General features: G+C 40.6%; 1 protein-coding gene and 1 long non-coding RNA gene across 13 annotated transcripts in view; one reads left to right on the forward strand and one right to left on the reverse strand.

Moving 5' to 3' along the window:
• Positions 1–22,765, forward strand: part of MAP7 (microtubule associated protein 7) — a 178,942-nt gene that overhangs the window by 120,916 nt on the left and 35,261 nt on the right. For 6 of the 12 annotated variants that reach the window (XM_040449082.1, XM_040449079.1, XM_040449081.1 and 3 more), the window contains exons 3-7: positions 1,664–1,741; positions 16,804–16,967; positions 17,429–17,546; positions 18,240–18,326; positions 21,569–21,679. In XM_040449082.1, the coding sequence (XP_040305016.1) occupies positions 1,664–1,741; positions 16,804–16,967; positions 17,429–17,546; positions 18,240–18,326; positions 21,569–21,679 (558 nt within the window). The remainder of the gene's footprint in view (positions 1–1,663; positions 1,742–16,803; positions 16,968–17,428; positions 17,547–18,239; positions 18,327–21,568; positions 21,680–22,765) is intronic. The other 6 variants (XM_040449088.1, XM_040449083.1, XM_040449085.1 and 3 more) reach the window with 2 other exon arrangements.
• LOC121013415 (uncharacterized) lies at positions 3,735–21,149 on the reverse strand. The gene is made up of 3 exons (XR_005782691.1): positions 21,040–21,149; positions 13,201–13,205; positions 3,735–3,755 (listed from the first exon to the last, which is right to left on the reverse strand). It is a non-coding gene; the product is annotated as an uncharacterized LOC121013415 (long non-coding RNA).

A 22,765-nucleotide genomic window follows, 5' to 3' on the forward strand; every position in this document is an offset into this window, starting at 1 on the left:
CCCCAGTGCTCTCTGATCTCGCTCCGTTCCAGGCTCTTCGATCTCCCCATTTCTTACACACATTAGGTACTTGTGGCCACAGGGTCTTTGTGCCTGCTTTCCACCTCCTAGAACACCTGCACAGCTAGCTGTCCCTTCCATCAGGACTCTACACGTGAAAGTTACGATCTCTTGTCTAAAATGCTTAAACATACCCTTCCTGCCATATCACAGTCCCCTTTCATGTTGTCTCCTTAACATTTATCTCAATGCAACATTCAATATATTTTCCCTTGTTTTCATTCTGTATCTCTTTTCTTTCAATTTTTTAAAATCTTTATTTATTTTTGAGAGAAAGAAAGAGAGACAGTGCAAGCAGGGGACGAACAGAGAGAGAGGGAGATACAGAATCCGAAGTAGGCTCCAGGCTCCAAGCTGTCAGCACAGAGCCAGATGCAGGGCTCAAACCCACAGACCATGAGATCATGACCTGAGCCAAAGTCAGACACTTAACTGACTGAGCCACCCAGGCACCTCTCATGCTCTATCTCTTTTTTATCCTTGTTATCAAGTTTCCCTGAGTAGAATGCAGTTCCCATGAGGGCAGAGATTTTTGTTTTTTGCTTTTTGTTTTCCTGACTGCTTTCTTTTCAGCACATAGAACAGTGCCTGGTGCATAGTTGATGTTCAACGTGTGTTCAGTGAGTGAATTAATTTACTGAAGCTTGTGGGCGAGGCACCATACTAACACCATTTCAAGTATTTCATTGAATTCTTACAGTGATGTCAGATAGGTTCTATTTTTATTCCATTTTATAGGTAATAAATAAAAATCCATGAAACCCATGTCCTGCATAACTTGAGACGTAGAGAGATAGGTATCTCAGCCAAATTTACATATTGAGTGAGACACAGAACAGGAAGTGAACTCTTGGGTGTGTGACTTCAAAGCTGGGCTTCTTACATCCAACTGGTGAACATCTATCAGTATTCACTGAATACTATATTCAGTAGAAATTCACTTAGGATTCTGTTTGCTGTTGAGGAACAGCCTTCTTAAAGCATAAAAATGATAGAAGCTCACTAGCTTAGGAACAACAAAGCATCGTATATATTGTTGGAGAGAAACAGGCAAAAGGCTACAGTTATGTCATGTTTTTACATAATGGGTTTTTTGTTTTTTGGCTGTGTGTCTTTTTTTCTTTTTAAAACTTTTCCCCCATTTTTGTGGAGGTAGAACTGACATACGCCACCCCGTACATCGAAGGTGTGTGGCATAATGATGTGACTTAACCTATATTGTGAAATGATCACCCACCCCAGTCAGGTCAGTTAACATCCATCATCTCCTATAGATATGGGGGTGGGAAAAAAAGGTGTTTTTTTTTTTTTTTTTCTCCTTGTGGTTAGAAGTCTTAGGATATGTAATCCTATTCTCTTATGTAATGTCTTTGAACAGAAGAAAAAGACATTACATAAGAGAGTATATCTTGGAGTATATCAATGCTTGGAAGTTCTCAGAAAAATGATGTAATAATAAAGTGTATCACCGGAACTATAGCCATCTATGGTAATTGTTGTTAAGATGTCGTGATGTTTTATCCACCGAATTTACTGTTCCGAAAGCTATTTAGCAGTATCAGAAAATCTGCTCTTCTACTAACGTGTTTGCTCTCCTTTTCAGACCCTCCTCCCGTGCTGCGGGTTGACGACCGGCAGCGGCTGGCCCGGGAGCGGCGCGAGGAGCGGGAGAAGCAGCTAGGTATCCATCCCCCAGCCCCCGTCCAGTCCTGCGGGGACGCCGCTGTGCAGATGTTGCTTTTCACCTCCGGGCTCAGGGACGCTTCCCGTTGAGCCAGTGGCCATCACTGTAACAACCATGCGTGTCTTTACGAGTTGTACAGAGGGACGTGAAACACAACTTAGTATGTGATGGAAACATCGGGCTAAACTGTAAGCAGCAGTAAAGGCCAGGCCAGGATTGAGGTCGTTTTCACTTTGTTTCTCATAATCACAGTTTCATGGGGCACCTGAGAGAATGTAATTATAAGAGGCGTGAGGGCTCAGCTTACATTTTACAGCGTAAAAAAAAAGCAAACAAACCAAGGACAGTAAGCTTATGGTTCTTTTTTATGTGAGCAGTCACGAGCACACGCACTGCCAGGGCACTTCCTGCTTTCCGTGTGAAAAAACTGCTGCTGTTGAATCTATAGACAGAGGCTACCAGCACGCTGCCAGGAAAAGGCAAAGCCTCCTGCTGAGCTGTCTGATTTTTCGCTTGTTACCTAAGGTCGTTGTGAAAGGTTAGCAGCTATGGTGCTGCCACGTAATCACCTGGAGAGCTGCGTCCTGACGACTGCCTTACCAGGAAACCAAGATAAAGCGCTATTGTCTCCCAGAACTTTGAGCAAGGATGCCAGTGCCCACTCCCCCTTTACTTTGATGCCCATTTATGCAAAACTGCTAAAACAGGATACTGTCTTTACGTCCCTTGGAAAGATGAAACGCCTGTCAGTGCATCTCAGTGTTTCCAGAATGTCTCTAATTTAAAACTAGAACTGACTGAGGTTGCCACCATGTTTCCAGGAGGTGACCCATGACTTTTCTAGAGTTCCACTGCATTTTGTAAGAGTTCATGTTTCAGTTGGAGAAGAACCCAGCACCTGTCCCCCATCTTTTCCATCGTTCTTATTCACAAACCCAAATTTGGGAGATTCACTGGAAGCTGATTTTCAAGTCTGTTGACATTATTTAATTCTTTCTCTCCCTTGCCATAATGGTCATGTGAGGTCAGTTGTTTTCCTGCCAAGGTCTTTTCAACAGATTTCAGCAAGGTGGTGGGAGGGAACGAGCTCTGCTGCTTTTCTGTGCCTCAACTTTCCACCCAGGCTTGAAGTGCCCTGTCCCTGATAGGCTTCCTGCAGGCTGGTGGGTTTCTGGAGGGCAGGGATGTGTGTGGCCATCAGGCTCGTGCTTTCCCAGAAGCACTCTGCAGCCTGGGTATCTTCCTCCTGCGAGCGATGCCCACCGCTCCCTGATTCAGGTCGGCTTGACAAGTGGATCAGAACAGAGGAAATAGAGCCAGCGAAGCAGAAAGAGACTCCAGATAAGCAAAAAGAAGAAACTGCCCACTGCTCTGGGATGGCTGGTATTGCACTCTGTGTTTGGATCCATCCAAGGGTTAGCACTTGAACCCTCTCCCGTCTCTGCCTGCTCCAACTGGGTCAGGTCTCACCCTATCAAATCTCTCCTTAGACTTGCAATGTGGATTTCTTTCTGTGTGAGAAGTAGCTCCATAGTGTCAGGAGACTACTCTGTTAACGATTTAAATCCCACTGCGAAGTAGCTTTTACACATTAACTCATATCTTTCTGTTTGAGTATGTGTTTCAGAGCCAAGCACTATTAGTTTTTTTTGTGGAAAGCATGAACATGCTGGCCAAACAAAAATGATTTCACTTCTTATTCTATGAAGTTGTAAGATGTATAGCTTTGGGCTGCACACTCTGCAAGTTGCCTAGCTTTGTATATTGAGTGACTCAATTTTTTTCTTTTTTTTTCTTTTTTTTTTTTTTAACATTTATTTATTTTTGAGACAGAGAAAGACAGAGCATGAGCAGGGGAGGGTCAGAGAGAGAGTGAGACACAGAATCCGAAACAGGCTCCAGGCTCTGAGCTATCAGCCCAGAGCCCGATGCGGGGCTTGAACTCACGGACCGCGAGATCATGACCTGAGCCGAAGTCGGCCGCCCAACCGACTGAGCCACCCAGGCGCCCCTCAATTTTTTTCTTAAGATGTAGACCCAATTTTAATTCATATCCACAGGACAGAACACAACTCATTAATTTATAAATTCAAAAACCTTATTTGCCAGTTACTGTGTTCAAAAGACAAGGAGAGATTAAGACCCAACATTCCAGGGCTAGTTGTAGCGTAGGGGGACGGGGGATAAACCCACAGCAATTATAATAGGAGGTGGCATTGAAAGGGTGTCACGTGCCACTGGAGATTCCCACTAGAGGATGTAGAGGCGCTATCCCGGAAGATAGAAGAGGCAGAGACTGTAGAACAATGATACAGGGATAGGCGGGCAAAGGTATTTGCTAAGAGTCTGACCCATCATGCTCCTTAGATTATATGATATAGGTGAAAGTCATTTTCAGATGATTGTATTATCCTGTTACTACAACTTGACTTTTTTGGTGAGGTAGCACATAACATCCATAGTTTTTCTTCTTATCTCTTCCGTGTTCAATAAATATCATGGCTTCCTTAATTCTGATCTTTTTGTTGTTGAAAATCATAATTTTAATGAAGTGTATTAGTCCTATATTTAATGAAATATATCAGTCCTTTTATTTTTTATTGGCATTAATTGCATTTTCTTTCTAGAATATAAACAGTGACTTTTTGCCTAATTTTTTCCATTTAAGCCATCATAGCAGCAACTAAATCTCGAGAGACTGTCTTCAGCCTTCATAAATCTACCCGTAAACATACATGTGCGCACACATACATACGTTTGTAAGAGTCCTCTAAAACCTAGCATCGAACTTAAATTATGCCTTACAATATATAAGGATTTTTAAAAATCTTAAGTGCTAAAAATCAAAGGGCACACCTGAGCAACCACCTTTAAACTGTGCTTCGCAAAAACTATAATGACAGTAGAATGTTAAAAAAGAAGGGGTGAGGGGCTGTCACTTAATAACAGATCTCTGGAATGTGGTAGCACCAACTGTTACCAAGCTTTCAAACTTTAAAGCCTTTCAAGTTAAAAAAAAAGAAAAGAAAAGAAAAGAAAAGAAAAGAAATGGAATACATTCCATAAGTTCCAACAAAGCAAAGTTTAAAATGATTGGTCATTGAGCCTGATTATTCACTGTTAGATGTGGGTTGAAATTGACATTGAAATCGTTAAAGACTTTTGTTTTAATCCATGTTTTTTAAAAAAGCAAGGTAGAGAGGGAGAATAAAGGTCTTTTTGTTTTGGGTGGCATGTCATATTTGTACTATTTTGCAAACAGGGAGGACCTATTAATAACTTTCTGTGGGTTAAATCTCTGAGTCATGCTTTAATGCTTTTATGGTAGGATTATGTCATGTGGCTTGTTCTTTCTACATTATCCTTCAATTTATAACATAAAGCCAGGTGTCATTCTTCATGTTTGGGACTGTTCTGTCCATTTGGTTGAGCACATGTACTCTGAAAGCTTTATTTTTCTGTCTTAAAAGCTTTATACATGAAAGATCTCCTCAACCACTCTGTTTGCTCTGATTCTGTTCAGGTCATTCCTTCAAACTCCCCTCTCTTGACTTCTGCATCTTTTTCACCATCTCTCCTCTAAGCTGTAGTTTTGTTTTTTCCCAAGGGGAAAAGAAATTCATTTGTTCTCATTGGTTTCGACTGTCCTTTTTTGATGATAAGAGTTCTTCACGTTCAGCAGCTCATAAGGCTGTGGATGCTTCCCCCCCCACCCCTTACCTGAACCTCAGCTTCTGTATAACTAGCTTGTTCGTCAACTTTCATTCCCAAACTGATGAATTGCACCAATATCTTTCTGGCCCTAAGAAATCATTTCTTTCAGCTCTTTTTGGTACCTGTGCTATTGCTGGAGGCACTGGCATCTTTCTGAGTACCAGTCTTAGCTGTTGGATCTTTTGCATAATAACACATTTTTCTCTTCCTTGGTGGCCCAGTGCTGGGCACTACTAGTCTCCACCTCAGGCCACTTGTAGTTATCAGTGGTTAGCCAGACTCAGCCTAGTCTTCAAGCTGGAGCGTCAGCCATCTCAAGCCTAGTATGTAGGTGGAAGTTGCCACGTTCTCTCTGTCCCTCAATCCAGTTAGTCATGAGACTAGCTGATGCTGTCTTCAAAATGAATCTCAGATCCATGCCTTTAAATTTGCTGCCTGTGCTATTATCCTAGTCCAGACCTTCATAAACTTGTGTCTTAATCACCAAAATCACGTCATAGATGTTATTTCTCCAGCTGTGTCACAATTAGCACCACCCCCCCCTTTTTTTTTTTTTAATAGATAATCTTTTTTTTTAATTTTTTTTTCAACGTTTATTTATTTTTGGGACAGAGAGAGACAGAGCATGAACGGGGGAGGGGCAGAGAGAGAGGGAGACACAGACTGGGAAACAGGCTCCAGGCTCTGAGGCATCAGCCCAGAGCCCGACGCGGGGCTCGAACTCCCGGACCGCGAGGTCGTGACCTGGCTGAAGTCGGACGCTTAACCGACTGCGCCACCCAGGCGCCCCCCACCCCCCCTTTTTGAAGACTTCCTGGTCTTCATTGGCTTTTCCTGTTTTGGAAATTCGGTCATTTTCTCATTCTGTATTATCTTTTGCATAACATCATATTTTTGCTAGCATTCTAATGCTGTTGTTTTTTAATGTTTATTATTTTTGAGAGGGAGAGAGAGAGCATGAGCAGGGGAGAGGCAGACAGAGAAGGAGAAACAGAATCCCAAGCAGGGTCCACGCTGTGAGCACAGAGCCCCATGCAGGGCTTGAACTCACAGACCAGGAGATGATGACCTGAATCAAAGTCAAGAGTCAGGTGCTTAACTGGCTAAGCCACCCAGGTGCCCCGTTCTTTTTTGTTTTTTTAATTTTTTTTTAATATTTATTTATTTTGTGAGAGAGGGAGACAGATTGTAAGTGGGGGAGGAGCAGAGACGGAGGGAGGCAGAGAATCTGACGCAGGCTCCACGCTCTGAGCTGTCCACACAGAGCTTGATGCGGGGCTCGAACTCACGAACTGCAAGATCATGACCTGAGCCAAAGTCAGATGCTTAACAGACTGAGCCACCCAGGCACTCCTGGGTGCCCCATTCTAATGCTGTTTTATGCTCTAATGAACTTTTCCTAGTTGGATTTTATATAACTTCCTGGTTGCATATATTTTAAACTTTTAAAGGCTGTGACCATAGTTTTCTAATCTTTGTATCCCAATACGTGGCACAGTACTAATTTTAAAAGACATATAGTAAATATTTGCTGATGTTCCTTACTCTGTGGTCTTTCATGAAATACTAATAATAAATAACAGTGGGCCAAACAACATTCTACTCTGCATTATCACATTAGTAGCAAATGGGCACCGTGGTTGTACTTTTTGTGTGGATCTGCCATAATTGCTAATGGAAGCTATTTTATAGAATATTTATTTTATTTTTACCTCATGGTAAGTTAGCTTAAGAGAAGAACTGAGAGAATCTAGAAAGATGGAATAGATAGATTTTCCTTCTGCCATAGCAGCTATTTAAGCATGTCTTTGATATGTCTTTGGTATTACTGTCAACATCCAAGCATGCATATATATTTTACTTACTTGTTTATGGTCTGTCTGCCCCCACTGGGATATAAGATCCACGAGAGAAAGAATTTGTGTCATTTTGTCATTTTTTTAAGTTTGTTTGTTTATTTTTGAGGTGGGGGGAGGGACAGAGAGAGAGAATCCCAACTCACGAACCGTGAGATCATGACCTGAGCATCAAGAGTCTGACACTTCACTGACTGAGCCACTCAGGCGCCCCATTTTGTCCTTTCTGTAGCCCAGTACATATTAACAGTGCCTGGAAGCATTGGACTGTTGATGCTCAACCGTTGTTGTTGAATGTTCAACGAATAGTAAGCATATGCATGTTAACGTAAATAGAGGTGAATGCAGCAAGTGTACTGTGAATTAGTTAAGGCATCACCCACTTACCAGGTAATACCTACCCTTCTAATAGTTCAGTGAGACAAGTCTTAGATTCTTATTCTTAACCATTTTCTCAGAGGAACAAGGATACAGAGGTCATCTATACAATACTTGTGCCTTAAAACTATTTGGTTTTCAAATTTGCTATAAAACTGATAGTGTTACAATATGTTGACAGATTCAAGAGAGCACTTACAGAGATGTCTAGCAAGCGAATAGTCTTCTGCACTTGGGGAAATACAGCGTTCCCCTTTCTGAAGATGATACAGGTTAAGTTTGAAATCAGCATGAATAGTGTCACATTCCCAACTGGGGCTTTCTGGCGTTCTATGACATCATGAAAGATTATCAGAGAATTGTATGATTGATTCAGGTAGCTCGTGAAGAAAAATGTGAGCTTAGAAAACCTATCATTCAATTTATTCATAGTGGTTTTGTAGCTAAGTTCAAAGCTGTACAAGAGATCTATCATACTATAATATTGTTAGAAATCACGAAGATAATATAGAAAAGATTTGGGTGGGGGGGGCCCTGAGTGGCTCAGTAAGCATCCAACTCTTGATGTTGGCTCAGGTCATGATCTTATGGTTTGTGAGACCCAGCTCCACATCAGGCTCTGTGCTGACAGCGTCAAGCCTTGGGGTTCTCTCTCTGCCTCTTTCTCTGTCTCTCTCTGTCTTCTCTCTCTCTCAAAATAAATACGTAAATATTTAAAAAATAATAATAGAAAATAAAAGAAGCTTTTGACCTTCAAACAAACATCAGTTGACTTATATTTGAGTTTTTTTCTGTAGGTAATTTTATTCGACTTCTTTGCCCTTCCAGTCATAGCTTTGTATTTTGCCTTTTTTTTTTTTTTTTTATTTTAACCTCCCTGATCTCAGTGTGTTGTGAACACAGGGACAGCACTGTTAGTAAGAGCATGGTCAAAAGATGAACAATGATTTCAGCCTGACTTGAATGTTCATCTCAATAACATTGATGGGAGATTAGGATTAATTAGTAAACAACCAATAATGCTGTACCCAGTAGAGTCAGATGCAAAGCTGCCCCTGATCTCACACTTCACTTTATTCCATTAGCACAGTCGGTGGTTTTGACAAGACTGTCCACAAAAAGACATGTATGAATTTTGGGACAGCAGTCTTCCTAATCCAAATTGCTACTGGGCAGAACTTTGACAGATCTGTGGCTAATCTTGGCATCTAGTCTCTGAAGTGGTCACTTAATGAATGTAGTGTACAAAAGCCCGTAAGGCTGTCTGGCAGGCTATGAACAGCTAAGGGATCTGGATACACGTTAGTGGGGGGGATATGGATGTGAGCACATACCACAGCAGCTATATCATGAGTCAAGCTCAGGACTGGCAAGAATAAATGCTTGTTGCAGGATGGATTTGGTAACGCAGAGGCTGAAGCTCTAACATAAAACAAATGAATCATTGTGACTAAGCAGCCATTATTTGTTTCTCCAGAACTGACTTTGCCTTTGAGGCTGAAGATTAAAAGATCTTAAAATCTGAAAAGTGAGGGGCCTTGTAAATAGATGATGATAAAGACTAAGAGTGATATGAGAAGATCAGACTCTTCACATCGGATGACCAACTTGTCCCCAATACAGAGCAGGAGTCTAGTCCCTGGGAGGTGTTGCACATCACGCCCTTCCACATAATGGTTCATTGTTTGCTTGTAGAGTCAGACAGTCCAGAGATTGAATTCCAGTTCCACCTCTGACTTATTGTGAGACATCAGGCATGTGACGTCACTTCTCTGTGTCTCAGAGTTCTTATAATAAGGTTAATAGCAGTGTCTACCTCACTGAGTGGCTGTGAAGATAATGCCTGTGAATCACTTGGTGTCAGCACAAAGTGAGCTGAAGACATCTCACTGAGGTGAAAAAATGAGGATGGCAGACCATGTGATTCCACAGATACTGATTTAGATGCCTGGGATTGGAGAAGCCTCATGTTTCCCGGCTGGGGGAGACAGAGAGAGAGGGTTGTTTGTGTCTCCTGGTCCAGCAGGGTAGGGCTCAGTAGACCTGCCAGGTGAGGAGGATGGCAACATTTTTTAAGGAGTAAAGAGGATTTGGGGTAAGGTGGTAACTAACTAAAAGATTCCAAGGACATCAGTTGATCTGTGTGCTTTAGCACAACCCCCACTTACTTTAGCAGAGGCTGAATACGCCTTGAAGCCTGGCCCTGAAGATAGAAAGTCATGGATAGTATTGCATTCTTCTATCAAAAGTCCTTCAGCCCATGTATAAGGAGGGCTCTTGGGTCTTCACAGGTATAAACTGCTCCCCCAGCCCCTCAGTCCCATTTAGTTTTCTACGGTGTGCAGGGAGGAAGGCCCCTCAGGGGCGGGAGACCTAATTGTAATTACACACAGCTCCTCAAAGAGAAAAACAAAAATTGAGTCCTGGGAGTTAATTGGAAAAGATCTTGGAGATCATTTTGTACATACCCTCTAATTTAGAAGTCAGGTAGGTTGGCTAATTTTCCCAAAGTCACACAAAATTAGTAGCAGAATCAAAGCCTGAACTCAGATATTAGCACTAGTCATCTTCTGATTCTTTATGATATTCCTGGCTATGCTGGTACCCGGTGTTAGCAGGCACCGAGTCATATCCTTCCATAGCTTAATATGAAACCAACACAGCAGTTCTGTAGGTTTCAGAGATGATGTGATAACATGGCTCTACTCTCTGAATGTCACGTTTTTCTTTTTGGCGTATGGTAGTGACACCTGTACTTACTCACACAGATGTAAGCCCATTCAGGACCAGGCTGCAGGGTGCCTAGGTGGCTCAGTCGGTTGAGCGTCCGACTTCGGCTCAGGTCATGATCTCAGGGCTCATGAGTTCGAGCCCCGCATCAGGCTCTGTGCTGACAGCTCGGAGCCTGGAGCCTGCTTTGGATTCTGTCTCCCTCTCTCCCTGCCTCTCCCCTGCTTGTACTCTGTCTCTCCCTTTCTCTCAAAAGTAAATAAACATTAAAAAAAAAAAAAAAAAGGACCAGGCTGGGCACTAGATTGTTGAGTGACTGGAGCAGGGAGTCCATCCAGCCCACGAGTGTGCTGTCTGAGTAGTTGGTCCTACCTGTGTTCTTCCCATCAGCTGCATTCCCTCTGGGGCAGCAGGGCAGGAATCGGTCTGCTTGTCATAAAGATTCGCTCACGATAATTATCTGTATGTATTGAGCTCCTGCTGTGTGTTGGCCCTGGGCTGAGCACTCCGCATGTCACCCTGAGCCCACCGAGACCCTGTCAGGAAAATGGCACCATGGCAGCTTGAGGAAATGAGACCACAGAAGTCACCACTTGCTCAGTGGCAGATGAATGGTAAATGGCAGGCCTGGGGGTGGACTCCCAGTCCTGTGAGCCCTGAGCCTGTGCTTCATCCGCTACAGGACTTTGCCTATCATTTTTGAACTCCTTTTAGTACAAGAGTCACTGTGTGTTTCTAAATGGAGTCCAAAATGATGGTGGGTTTCTCCTTTATGTGTCGCTGTCATACTGTTAATAGTGTCCCCTTTGCATGGCACTGATATATTGTTAGTGTCATTAAAGTATGATTCCGGTAGCAGCAGCTCAGGGGTGGAACTGATTTATTAATGGCCAGTGTTTCAGGGGCTTCAGTGGGTTTTCATTTTATGTTCTGATACCCAGAGTCCAGGGAAAAATTAGAACTTTACGAGAATAAAGGTTAATAATACTATGATTCCTTTTTTGTACATGCTGTTCTTTTACAGAGCTGCCTCTATGAAATGAGTGATTGTTAATGACTTAAATGTGAAGAAATTGTTGTACTCATCTGCTCTGGCTGCCATGACGAAATACCATAGACTGGGGGGCTTAAACAGCAGATATTTATTTTCTTGCCATTTGGGACACTGGAAAGTCCAAGATTAAGGTTCTGGCAGGGTTCACTTTCTGGTGAGACCCCTCTTCTGGCTTGCAGATGTCTGCTTTCTTCTCATGCGGTCTTTCCTCTGAGCATGAAGAGAGAGGGAGAGCGAGCTCTCTGGTGTTTCTTTTTATAAGAATCACTAAGCCTATTGGGTCAGGGCCTCACCCTTATGACCTCATTTATTTATTTATTGTTTAAAAAAAAATCTATTTGTTATTTATTTTGAGGGAGAGAGCATGTACACGGGGGACAGGGGCAGAGGGAAAGGGAGAGAAAGAATCCCAAGCAGACTCTGAGATGTCAACGCGGAGCCTGACACGGAGCTCAATCTCACCAACCATGAGATCGTGACCTGAGCCTCAATCAAGAGTCAGAAGCTTAACCGACTGAGCCACCCAGGCGCTCCCCTTATGACCTCATTTAAACAGGATTACCTTCTATAGGCCCTGTCTCCAAATATAGTCACATTGAGCATTAAGGCTTCAACATGTGAATTTAGGGATGGGGTGGGGGTGGGGCGGAGGAGGGCAAGTTCAGTCCATAGCAGTTGTTGATTGTTTTCTTGTGTTCAAATCTCTCATTTCTGAAGGAGAAAATACAAGACTTTGACATTACTTATCATTTACACAGTGTTTTAAATAAGTAAATTAAATTAGCTTTCGTAGAATAAATTAACTTCTACTTCTCATTAAATAATTGAAATATTTTATGTGCTGTCCTTCAGTTTAAAAGATACATGATTGGGGCACCTGGGTGGCTCAGTCGGTTGAGCGTCCGACTTCAGCCCGGGTCACGATCTCGCGGTCCGTGAGTTCGAGCCCCGCGTCGGGCTCTGGGCTGATGGCTCGGAGCCTGGAGCCTGCTTCCGATTCTGTGTCTCCCTCTCTCTCTGCCCCTCCCCCATTCATGCTCTGTCTCAAAATTAAAAATAAACATAAAAAAAAATTTTTAAAAAATAAAAGATACATGATCTGTACTTGGTAATATTGCTAACGCTCACCAACAGAGTCTACAATAATACAAAAGTGTTGTTTGCTCTTTCACCATCGTTTGCCCCGTTCTCTTTGTAACTGTTTAAAGACAAGGTAATAGGATCTCCACTTCCTGCTAGAAAATAGAAGTAGAACTCAATTAGAGCTCAATGGATAAGGAAATATTATTCCTTAAAAAGATTATTTGAGGTAAAATTAATTATTTTTTGTAACCTCTAGCCCTCTAGTGATTTATAGCACAACCTTAAGCACTAGCTTTGATTTTCTGAATTGAAATCATAATGATGATGATGATGATGATGATGATGACGACAAATTTGGCAATAATAGCTAATATGGGTTGAATGTTTAATAATAACATACCCTAAAACCATGTTAAGTGTAGTTCTTCTTTTACTCCTTACAGGAAACCCATGGGGAAGGTCCTATATTCAGCCACAGTTTACTCTGACAAAAGTGAGGCATTGGGAGATTAAGTAACTTGCCCAAGACCACACAGTTATGGGTGAATGAATCAGGAAATAATTATTAAGACTTTTAGATATGTTCAAGTTGTGAAAAGCACTATGGTGAATGAGGGGAAGGGGGGGGAAGCAAAGAAAACCTTTGCTACCGAGAAATCAGAATAGAAGAAATACCGAAGTTTGTGGTAGATGTCCTAAGAGCAGCATTGACAACCCCCCACCCCCCCAGAAGAGCTGAAGCTCCTGCAGTAGACCTTGAGGGCGGTGTTCCTCCAAATGCCATCAGGAGACCACTTGGGACCACCTAGAATCTCTTGGGAGGCAGTTTTCTGGGCCCCATCCTAGAATTAATAAATATGAATATGAGGGTTGGAGCCCAGGAATTTGCATTTTAACTACTATCCCCCCAACACACACATACACACGTACCCCCTTCCAGAGGTGATCCTGAAATACATCGTAAGACCCCTGCCTTAAAGGATGGATCTGTTGGAATTAACAATGATGGCAGCTTTCTCAACAGGGAAAGAGATGGAAGCACAGAGATGCAAGAAGCATGGGTTATTTGGGAGGTGCAATAAGGAAACAGGACTAATTAGAAGTAAGATGCTCTTCTGGAAAGCAATGCAGAATAAGGCCACATAAGGATATTAAGGCCAAGGTTAGGTAGGACTTTAGAAATCAGAGGAGTTTCAGTTAAGTGAGAAAATAACCACAAATACTCATGAGCGAGAAAATAGCCTGATGAAAAACATGACTTAAGGAAAATTACCTGTGAATTGATAAATTCTTATTTTACAAATATATCTTACTGGTTTTAAAAAATATTTTCTTAATATTTCATAAGCATTATTTCTTATTTTGTCTTTTGGCTTCTGGGATATCTTATAGGAAAAGACAAGATGACATTCATAAATATCCTCAAAGAATCTGAAGTTTTCCTCAACATGGAGTATAAAAGTCAAAGACTATGTAGTTTGAAAGCCAAGAGTTAAGAAATAGATGGGTCTTACTGCCTGTATCCAGGCTTCAGGGTATAAAGCTATTTCTTTTTTCTGCCTGAGACCCTTACCCATTGCCTGTGGGAGTATAAATTGGTGTGACTTCCACAGAGGACAGTGTGAGAGTATCTATCAAAATTTTAAGTGTAGGGGCACCTGGGTGGCTCAGTCGGTTGAGCATCTAACTTCAGCTCAGGTCATGATCTCACAGCTCGTGAGTTCGAGCCCCGCGTTGGACTCTGTGCTGACAGCTTGGAGCCTGGAGCCTGCTTCAGATTCTGTGCCTCTCTCTCTCTCTCTGCCCCAACCCACTCGCATTCTATCTCTTTCTCTTTCAAAAATAAATAAACATTAAAAAAAATTTTTTTTTAATTTAAGTGTATATTCCCTTGGATTCAGCAATTCTACTTCTACGTAGATATGCTCACATCTCTACAGAGGTTATGATAACACAACGTCACTCAAGGTCTGAATTGGTAAAATACTGGAAACAACTAAGAAAATCTATCAATAAGTATTTGGTTATATAAAATAAGGTATGTTGGGGCACCTGGGTGGCTCAGCCAGTTAAGCATCCAACTCTTGGCTTTGGCTCAGGTCATGATCTCACAGTTTCATGAGTTTGAGCCCTGGGTCGGTCTCTGTGCTTGCAGCACTGACCCTGCTTGGGATCCTCTCTCCCCCTCTTTCTACCCTTCCCCACTCACATTGTCTCTGTCTCTCTCAAGATAAATACTCCTTAAAAAATATATAAAAAAATAAAATGTGGTATGTAGACAGTGAAATATTATACCGCCATTTAAAAGGTTGTTAGTTTCATGTTTCACGTGTTGGTGTGCAGAGATCTTTAAGATCTATTTTCAGCGAAAAGAGCAAGATGCAGAGCAGAAGTGCCATACTACAGTAATACATGGATTTTTACTTTCTTTTACATTTGCAGAAAAGGTGGAAGTGGAACATAAGAGGGTTTAAGGTTAGAGGAAGACCTTCATTTTGCCTTTTAATATTTTGAACTGTTTAAGCTTTGACAAAAATCTGTCACTGGAAATCCACCTTTTTAAAATGAACTAAAATGTGTGGTATCATTGAAAGTCGGCTAGTAAGGTATTCAGGAAATCCAAAAGATGTGTGCATGAGGGTATGTGATCACAGTAAATTCACCTTTAAAAAATGTTAGAATTATGTTCCCCATCTGTTACTTTCAATGTGTATTCTCATGGTGTTTATATTTATTCACTCATTTAGCAAATATTTATTGAGCACATACTATGTGCTTTTACTCCAAGTTTCAACATGGGCCTGAGACTTTCTTTAGAACCATTGGCTTTTAAAATTGGAAGGACTCTTGAAGATCAATTTCCGTGTCTTTTAGGCAAGAGAAAACTGAAATTCAAATGAACGTGTCTTGAGATCTCCCCACCCATTAGTGGCAGTGCTGCTGGGAGAACCCAGTTCTCTCTGAGTAATGTCACAGGACAAACTCATCTTGCATCATCCTTGTTCTTTCACACAAGTAAAGTCCATTCAGATTTCCTTCAGTGGATTTGTCTCCTCAAGTGAACAGCTTTAGAAAAGGTATAATGGTAGCAGAAATACAGAATTGTTAACCTTAAATATTTAGAGGAAACTGAAATGTTCTGCATTTTTTTTCTATTAAAAAAATAACATTTTGGGGTGCCTGGGTGGCTCAGTCAGTTAAAGCGTCCGACTTCGGCTCAGGTCATGATCTCACAGTCCGTGGGTTTGAGCCCCGTGTCGGGCTCTGTGCTGACAGCTCAGAGCCTGGAGCCTGTTTCAGATTCTGTGTCTCCCTCTTTCTCTGACCCTCCCCTGTTCATCTCTCTCTCTGTCTCAAAAATAAATAAACGTTAAAAAATTTTTTTTTAAATAACATTTTAACTTATATGCCATTCAGTATCCTCAGGGTTTATGCTCTAAATTTTGTTTGGACTCTTTTACCTACTATGTTAATAGATCATATTAAAGATAGGTTTATCACAGCTCAAGGAAGCATCATACTAAAAAATAAAAATTAAAAAAAAGTTTTGTTGGCTATGTGTTCCCCTAAAATGAGGAAGGAAGGAACATGGATATGTAAAGGAGAAAAGAAGCATTCCATCACTGAACAATATTTTTTGAATTGTTTATTTTCATTCAGGCTGTGATAGTAAGTCTTATCTACCCAGAGCGTGAGCATCTCAGACACCAGATCTGCTTACTTAGTCCCTCACGTCACTTAGGTGACTCAGTGTGATAAATCCATGAGGCATTTAATGTATCTTTTATCAACCATCAATTCTGGGGATTTTGTCCCAAATTCTTTTAATGTTTTCAGAGAACCAGTGCTTTGTTGAAACAAATGTAGTCACAGGCTTTTGATCTGGAGGATGATCCCATTTTTTTAGAGAGAGAGAGAGAGATGGATGGTGCCATTGGTTTTGTCAATAGTCAGAATGGAGACCAGAGCATGTGATGTATGCATTACTCTGTTGTAATAATATACCAAACTACAGGACTGTAGGGGATTCCCAAAAAGTAGAATTCAGTGGACCTCATTGTCAGCATACTAAATTATGCTATAAATTAACAGTGTTACTTTTTCCTGAAAATGTGAGGAAAGCAAAGGCCAGGCTTGGTAAAGACAAAACCAAAGAACTCTTACCTGTTCCTGTGGGCTGTTTATACAGTCCTGCCTGTTTAAGTTTTAAACCAGCCTATATTTCCCTTGTTTTTCTTCTAAAGCTGCGAGAGAAATCATCTGGTTAGAAAGGGAAGAGCGAGCCCGGCAGCACTATGAAAAGCACCTGGAAGAGCGGAAGAAGAAGCTGGAAGAGCAGAGGCTGAAGGAGGAGCGGAGGAGGGCTGCTGTGGAGGAAAAGCGGAGGCAGAGACTGGAGGAAGACAAAGTAAGACGGCGCCCCGGGAAGTACACAGGAGATTTGTCTGTTTCAGAAATGCAACACATTTACTATGAAACCTTCCATTAAGGTGCTGGGGTGCATAGCAGAATTAAGGAATCAGTTTTATAGATAGTCACAGCTTCTAGGGAGGTTGGGGTATAGAAGGCAGGTCCCAAATGGCGTGATTGTTGCAGTTACTAACCTAGAAACTTTAAAAGCCCAGGTGTCTGGTCTTCAAGCTATAACTTATTTATGTTCAGTTCACCCATATGAAAGTATTGAGACGCTTTATCACCTGGGACCTGATGATTTCAGTAACCATCCCAAGTTGATACTCCTCCCACCCTAAGGAAGTAGGAGTACTAAGGTAAAGATTTCAGTGGTGCCTTCCTCCATTCTGCCTTAAGTTGAAGAAGCCTCAAGCAACCAGGTTGAATCTAATCTTCCACTCCTCTGCTTCATTTGAGGAACGCCATGAAGCTGTTGTACGGCGTACAATGGAAAGGAGCCAGAAGCCAAGGCAGAAGCATAACCGCTGGTCATGGGGAGGCTCTCTCCATGGGAGCCCCAGCATCCACAGTGCAGGTAAACAGCGATCGCCTTCAAAATCACTCCTTTCTTCCTGGACTGTAAAAGGACAGTTGCTTCTTTTTCTCTAAGTCTGTGTTTCCAAAACAAAAATCCTGCTGAAATAATTCAACTATAATGAAATGATGATCCTAGCTGTTTGAGGATAAGAGGGTGATGGGGGTAAGATAAGATTCTCTCTCTCCCATAACACAGGCTGCTTTTCTCTTTGGTTACATAGTTCCTTGAAGAGATAGAAATCTATGCAATGTTTCTAAGTAAACGTGCAGTTTCCACTCTGCATTATTTTAAGTAATCCTTTACATTAAGTTGTCAGGTTTATGGAATAAATTCGCCAGTTTTGTCTTCCTCTCTGGAAGAATCCTAGCAGTATTGACTGATCAAAATCGATACTATGAACTTGTGTATTCAGACCTTAGAGTGTGTGCAGTTTTAATGCTCCGCGGGAGAAAGTGCAGGTTCTGAAACCAGAACCAGTGAATGCCTCAGCTATTATTCCCTTGTTCTTGAATAGACATAAAATCATACTGAAATTTGGAAGTAGTGAAAGGCTTTATTTTTGTACTGTAAATTCAATGAACCTTGAATTTTATATAGTGCGTCAGTTTTTTTCCATCTGTGTGAGTCTAATAACTTTTTTTTTTTTTTTTTTTTACTTTGAAAAATCATTGTCTTACATTCTGTCCCCAGGTGGTTTTGTTGCATCATCATTCACCTTTCTCGATTTAGCAGGCCTGGACCACCACTTCACAACTCTTGGTGGTACTAGAAAATCTGGTACAGACATCCCCGTGGTTGCCGGTTGCCTGACCTGTAGCTAGCACCTCTGACCCAGGGCCAGTTCATCGCTAGCTGAGCCGTCACCACCTTAGTCATAATGCATGCCTAATACCCCATTGCATAGACCTAGATCTGGGCATGGCACAGTGTTTCTTAAGTGTGATGATGGTAGAACTCAGGTGACTTGAAGGTGTTGAAATAATGTCATTACATGTGATGTGTTTACTTTCTCTTTAAGTGACCGTTTTGGATAAAATCTTTAAAAAGTGTTTTTTAGTTAATGGATTACCTGGAATCGAAGTACATCCAGTTGGTGTGCCCCCCACCCCACACCCCTGTCAGTACTGCTGTTTCCACTATTAGCTTTAACCTAAATAACAATGGATTTTTGCTTACTCTCTTCTTTTATTGCTAACATTCAGTGTATCTTCTAGAACCTCTTTGTTTTAAAAATTCTGAAAGCAAATTATCATGGCTTTCCTGTGGCGTTAAACCATACTTAAAAGCACTTTCTTTTCCTTGGCTCTTAATGACCCAGTGGTACAGGGTGGGCATGTGTCAAATCTGTAACCATAAGGATCATTCATGTGTGATATTTTATCCTAAGGGCAGTTTTACGTAAACGTTCCATACAGAAAAGCTGTCATAGTATATATTTTTATGACCTTATTTTTCCTTTACTTGGCTTCATGTTTTACTTGTGTCCAGCAGAAGTACACTCTGTTACAGATTTTCAAATATTTTTAAGGGGACATCCAGTCACTTGCCTTTAATTCTTGCTTCCACACTCAGAGTTTAATATATGACCTTCATTTCTGCCACCCAGAGCAAGAGAAACAAATGTTGTATTTGTTAGCTCTTGCATAAAATCCATTTTTATAAGGGCTGTGAATCAGAGAAAATTGCTGCTGTGCTAAACAGAGAAGTTTGAAAATAACTGGAATTTGCCCAAACTCTCAAAGGTCAGAATGATCTGCTGTGATGTTAAGAGCAGTGACCTGCTCTTACTCATATACAACAATGCCTCACTCAGGATGGGCACTCAGTCAGTGTTTGCTGATCAAAAACCAGATCCTAGAAATTAATTTTAATCCATATTAAATCAGTGTGTTGGCTTACTGCTCACACATCGACTAGCGCTGGTTTGTAAATTTTTTTTAACTGATTCTTTTTTTGTTGTTAAGTATTTATTTATTTATTTATTTTAAGAGAGACAGAGACAGCACAAGTGGAGAGGGGCAGAGAGAGAAAGAAGAGAGGGCATCCCAAGCAGGCTCCATGCCATCAGCACAGAGCCCAGCGTGGGGCTCAAACTCACAAACCATGAGATCCTGACCTGAGCCGAAATCGAGTCAGATGATGAACCGACTAAGCCACCCAGCACCCCAAAACTGACTCTTAATAAATCCTTTCATAAATTTGTATTTTGTTCAGGGAGAAAAAGAAACGATTAGAAATTTTTATTGTATTAAGTAATATAATTCTCATTAGATTAAGTAATACAATCAATACATGTGACACCTCCATAATTTTAACCATGCAGGCCTCCAATTAGGCACACTGTCCCTCAACTAAAGCTTAACACATAAAACAATATCAGAAAATGAATTGCTTGATCCACCTAGAAATGACTTTGATCGTTCCTTATACCCCTGGATCTTACATTTTATCATTTAGATGTTCCTTTTGATATTTTATCCTAAATCTTCAGGACTGCCCTAAGAGCCTATCAGTTAAGTGTAAATTTACGTCACAGAAACAATGTTTGGGTTTGTTTGTTTTATAATGAAGTTGCTTCAACCATACCAATGTGTCCCGGTAGAGATAGGAATGTCTGATGTTGGGGGAAGCCTTGTTTATCCATACATTATAAACAATGGCCAAAATGATTATTCTGTGGAGAGAAGTTTACTGTAAAGTTCTGACTACCAGTGTTAGACCCGTGAGAACTGGGTGTTAAAGGCGTCTACCTAAAGAATATTTTTGTTTTTAGTTTTAGAAGAAGCTAACAATAGAAAAATAAAACAAAATATGGTAACACCTTTTTTACCTTTGGCTGTCACAGGTCAGAACACCTACTTGCCCTCCTAAATAAATACAATGACATTTTAGACTTTTGTTCTGTGCACTTTTATTCAGGGAATGTGATTTATTCTAATGAGCATGGTTATAATTTGGTTCCACAGACAACAAACAACAGACAACAAACTGTTTTCCAACAGACAACAAACTAACAGCCTATTTTATATGGCTATTATTCTCTTCTGACTTGACCTTTAAGAATTACTCTAAAATTACTGACCTGAAGGATGAACAGTATCACTAATAAAGTTAAAGAGAAAGAATGCTAATTTTCTTTATATATTGCTGTCAGTTTTTTTGGGCAAGTTTGTGGACTGATTCTACATTTGTAAACTGCACTAGACTCTGTGTAACGGGCATAGAGGTGTGGTTATTCATAGACTTTTTAAAAAGAAATGCTATAGCAGCCATCCTTTCCATACCCAGAGTATTTCTTTTTCTTTTTAAAGTTTATTTATTTTGTCAGAGAGAGAGAGAGAGAGTGGGGGAAGGGCAGAGAGAGAGGGAGAGAGAGAATCCCAAGCAGGCTCCACAGTGTCAGCACAGAGCCCGATGTGGGGCTCGATCGCATGAACCATGAGATCATGACCTGAGCCGCAATCAAGAGTCAGGTGCTTAACTGACTGACTTTCTTTTTAATCTGTTTTTCTGTAATGAACATTAACACCCTAGGTAAAGTAACTCTACAAGCAGAGGTATCAGCAAATGCATAGAACCTGGTATTCCTCTTTTTTTCCTAGTATTTACATTCTGTTTTACCAGCCCTCTTACTACCCCCTTGTTCCTACTTTGGAAAATTATGAGGGCATCCACTTTTACAATCCTCTCTTTGTTTTCCAGTCTGCCTCCATTAGTTTAGTTCCCCTCCACTGGCCTGCCTTTGATCCTCATCTGTCTGTTGTACTCTAGCAATATGCCTGAATTTTCCTGGCTGACAAACTGGTGTGCTAAACGTTTATTTTATCCTATGAGAAAAATAATTTTATTTCTGGCCTTTAAGTTACCTTTAAGACATCCACTTAGAAAACTGTGCTGTTATGTAAGATCTAGTGATAGAGCTGAAAGCATCCAATCCTAGTTTTTCCTTCCATCAGTGAACTAGGAAATTGCAATCCTGCATGCTGGCTGTCAATTAGCATTATCTCCATTTGTTTTAGATCCAGACAGGCGGTCAGTTTCCACCATGAATCTTTCGAAACATGTCGATCCCGTCATTAGCAAGCGGCTCTCCTCTTCATCTGCAACTTTACTAAATTCTCCAGATAGAGGTACAGTCAAAAGGAAAACAAAACAAAAAAAAAGTGTTCTGTTATTTACTTAATGCTTCTTTTTTTTTTCTGGATGTTTACAGCTAAAAATCAGCATCTGAAGTTGCTTTCCCTACGTTTCTTAAATAGGAAGAACAAAACTTCAGAATAAAAAAGCAGTAAGCGGCTGAGCAGCATTTCCCTTGCGACAAGAACCTTGCTCATGTTAGAACTTGGCTGAATGGTTGCATTTAGCAGTGATGAAAGCGGTGCTTCTCAACTTTTTAGTAAATGAGTTTACAGCTCCAGAAATCACCCACTTATCCACCAACATGCAAATAATCTTTGTTACGAACACTTACTTTACTTCAATCATATTGTCTTTGACTTTTCATCTGTACTTTGGGAATTCCAAGCTTTGACTTTCTAAAAAATCTTCTTAAATGATTCATGTTGGTAGATTTCATTTTACTGTTTGAGTTCTCATTTAACAAAACCTTACTGCATTTCTTGTGTGTGTGTGATTGGTTTTTGGTGTCCATTCATTTTGCTCTTAAGGGATTTGGCCTGACTTCAAGAATATATCCTCATTGAAGTTTCCTAAAACTTTTAATAATCGTATCCCTCCAATTAATGTTTTATTTGAATTTTGAGTTTTATTCATCCCATGGATTTACAGTACATGAATTTTGAGTTATTTATGAAATTAAAGTTTTATTTTGCATATTTATATGTCATAGAAGGAAAAAATCAAGTTTTTAAGATAAGCTTCGGTTTTACAGAACTAAGATTTTAAATTAGAAAACCAAAGAATTGTTGTGCAATATGAAAACATATACTCTTTAAAAGTAACAAAATCGTGGTTATTTTTGAATGTTTTATTAAGAAACTGGGAAACGTTCAGTCTTTAAAAAGAATGCAATGTGTGCATGTTCTGTGTGTATGAGTATTCATATATTTTGTATTGTATAAAAGTTGTGTCATTGTAATGTACAATATTATACCTGTTGTTATCTTATAACTAATAACTACTCTCTTAAAGCAGTAAATGTTTGAATAACTTCCTATTCTTGCCTTTTAACCTGCACCATTCCTTTTTTTTTTTTA

This window comes from Herpailurus yagouaroundi, unplaced genomic scaffold (assembly GCF_014898765.1).
Source record: "Herpailurus yagouaroundi ecotype Mexico unplaced genomic scaffold, PumYag 198, whole genome shotgun sequence".
Lineage (NCBI taxonomy): Eukaryota > Metazoa > Chordata > Mammalia > Carnivora > Felidae > Herpailurus > Herpailurus yagouaroundi.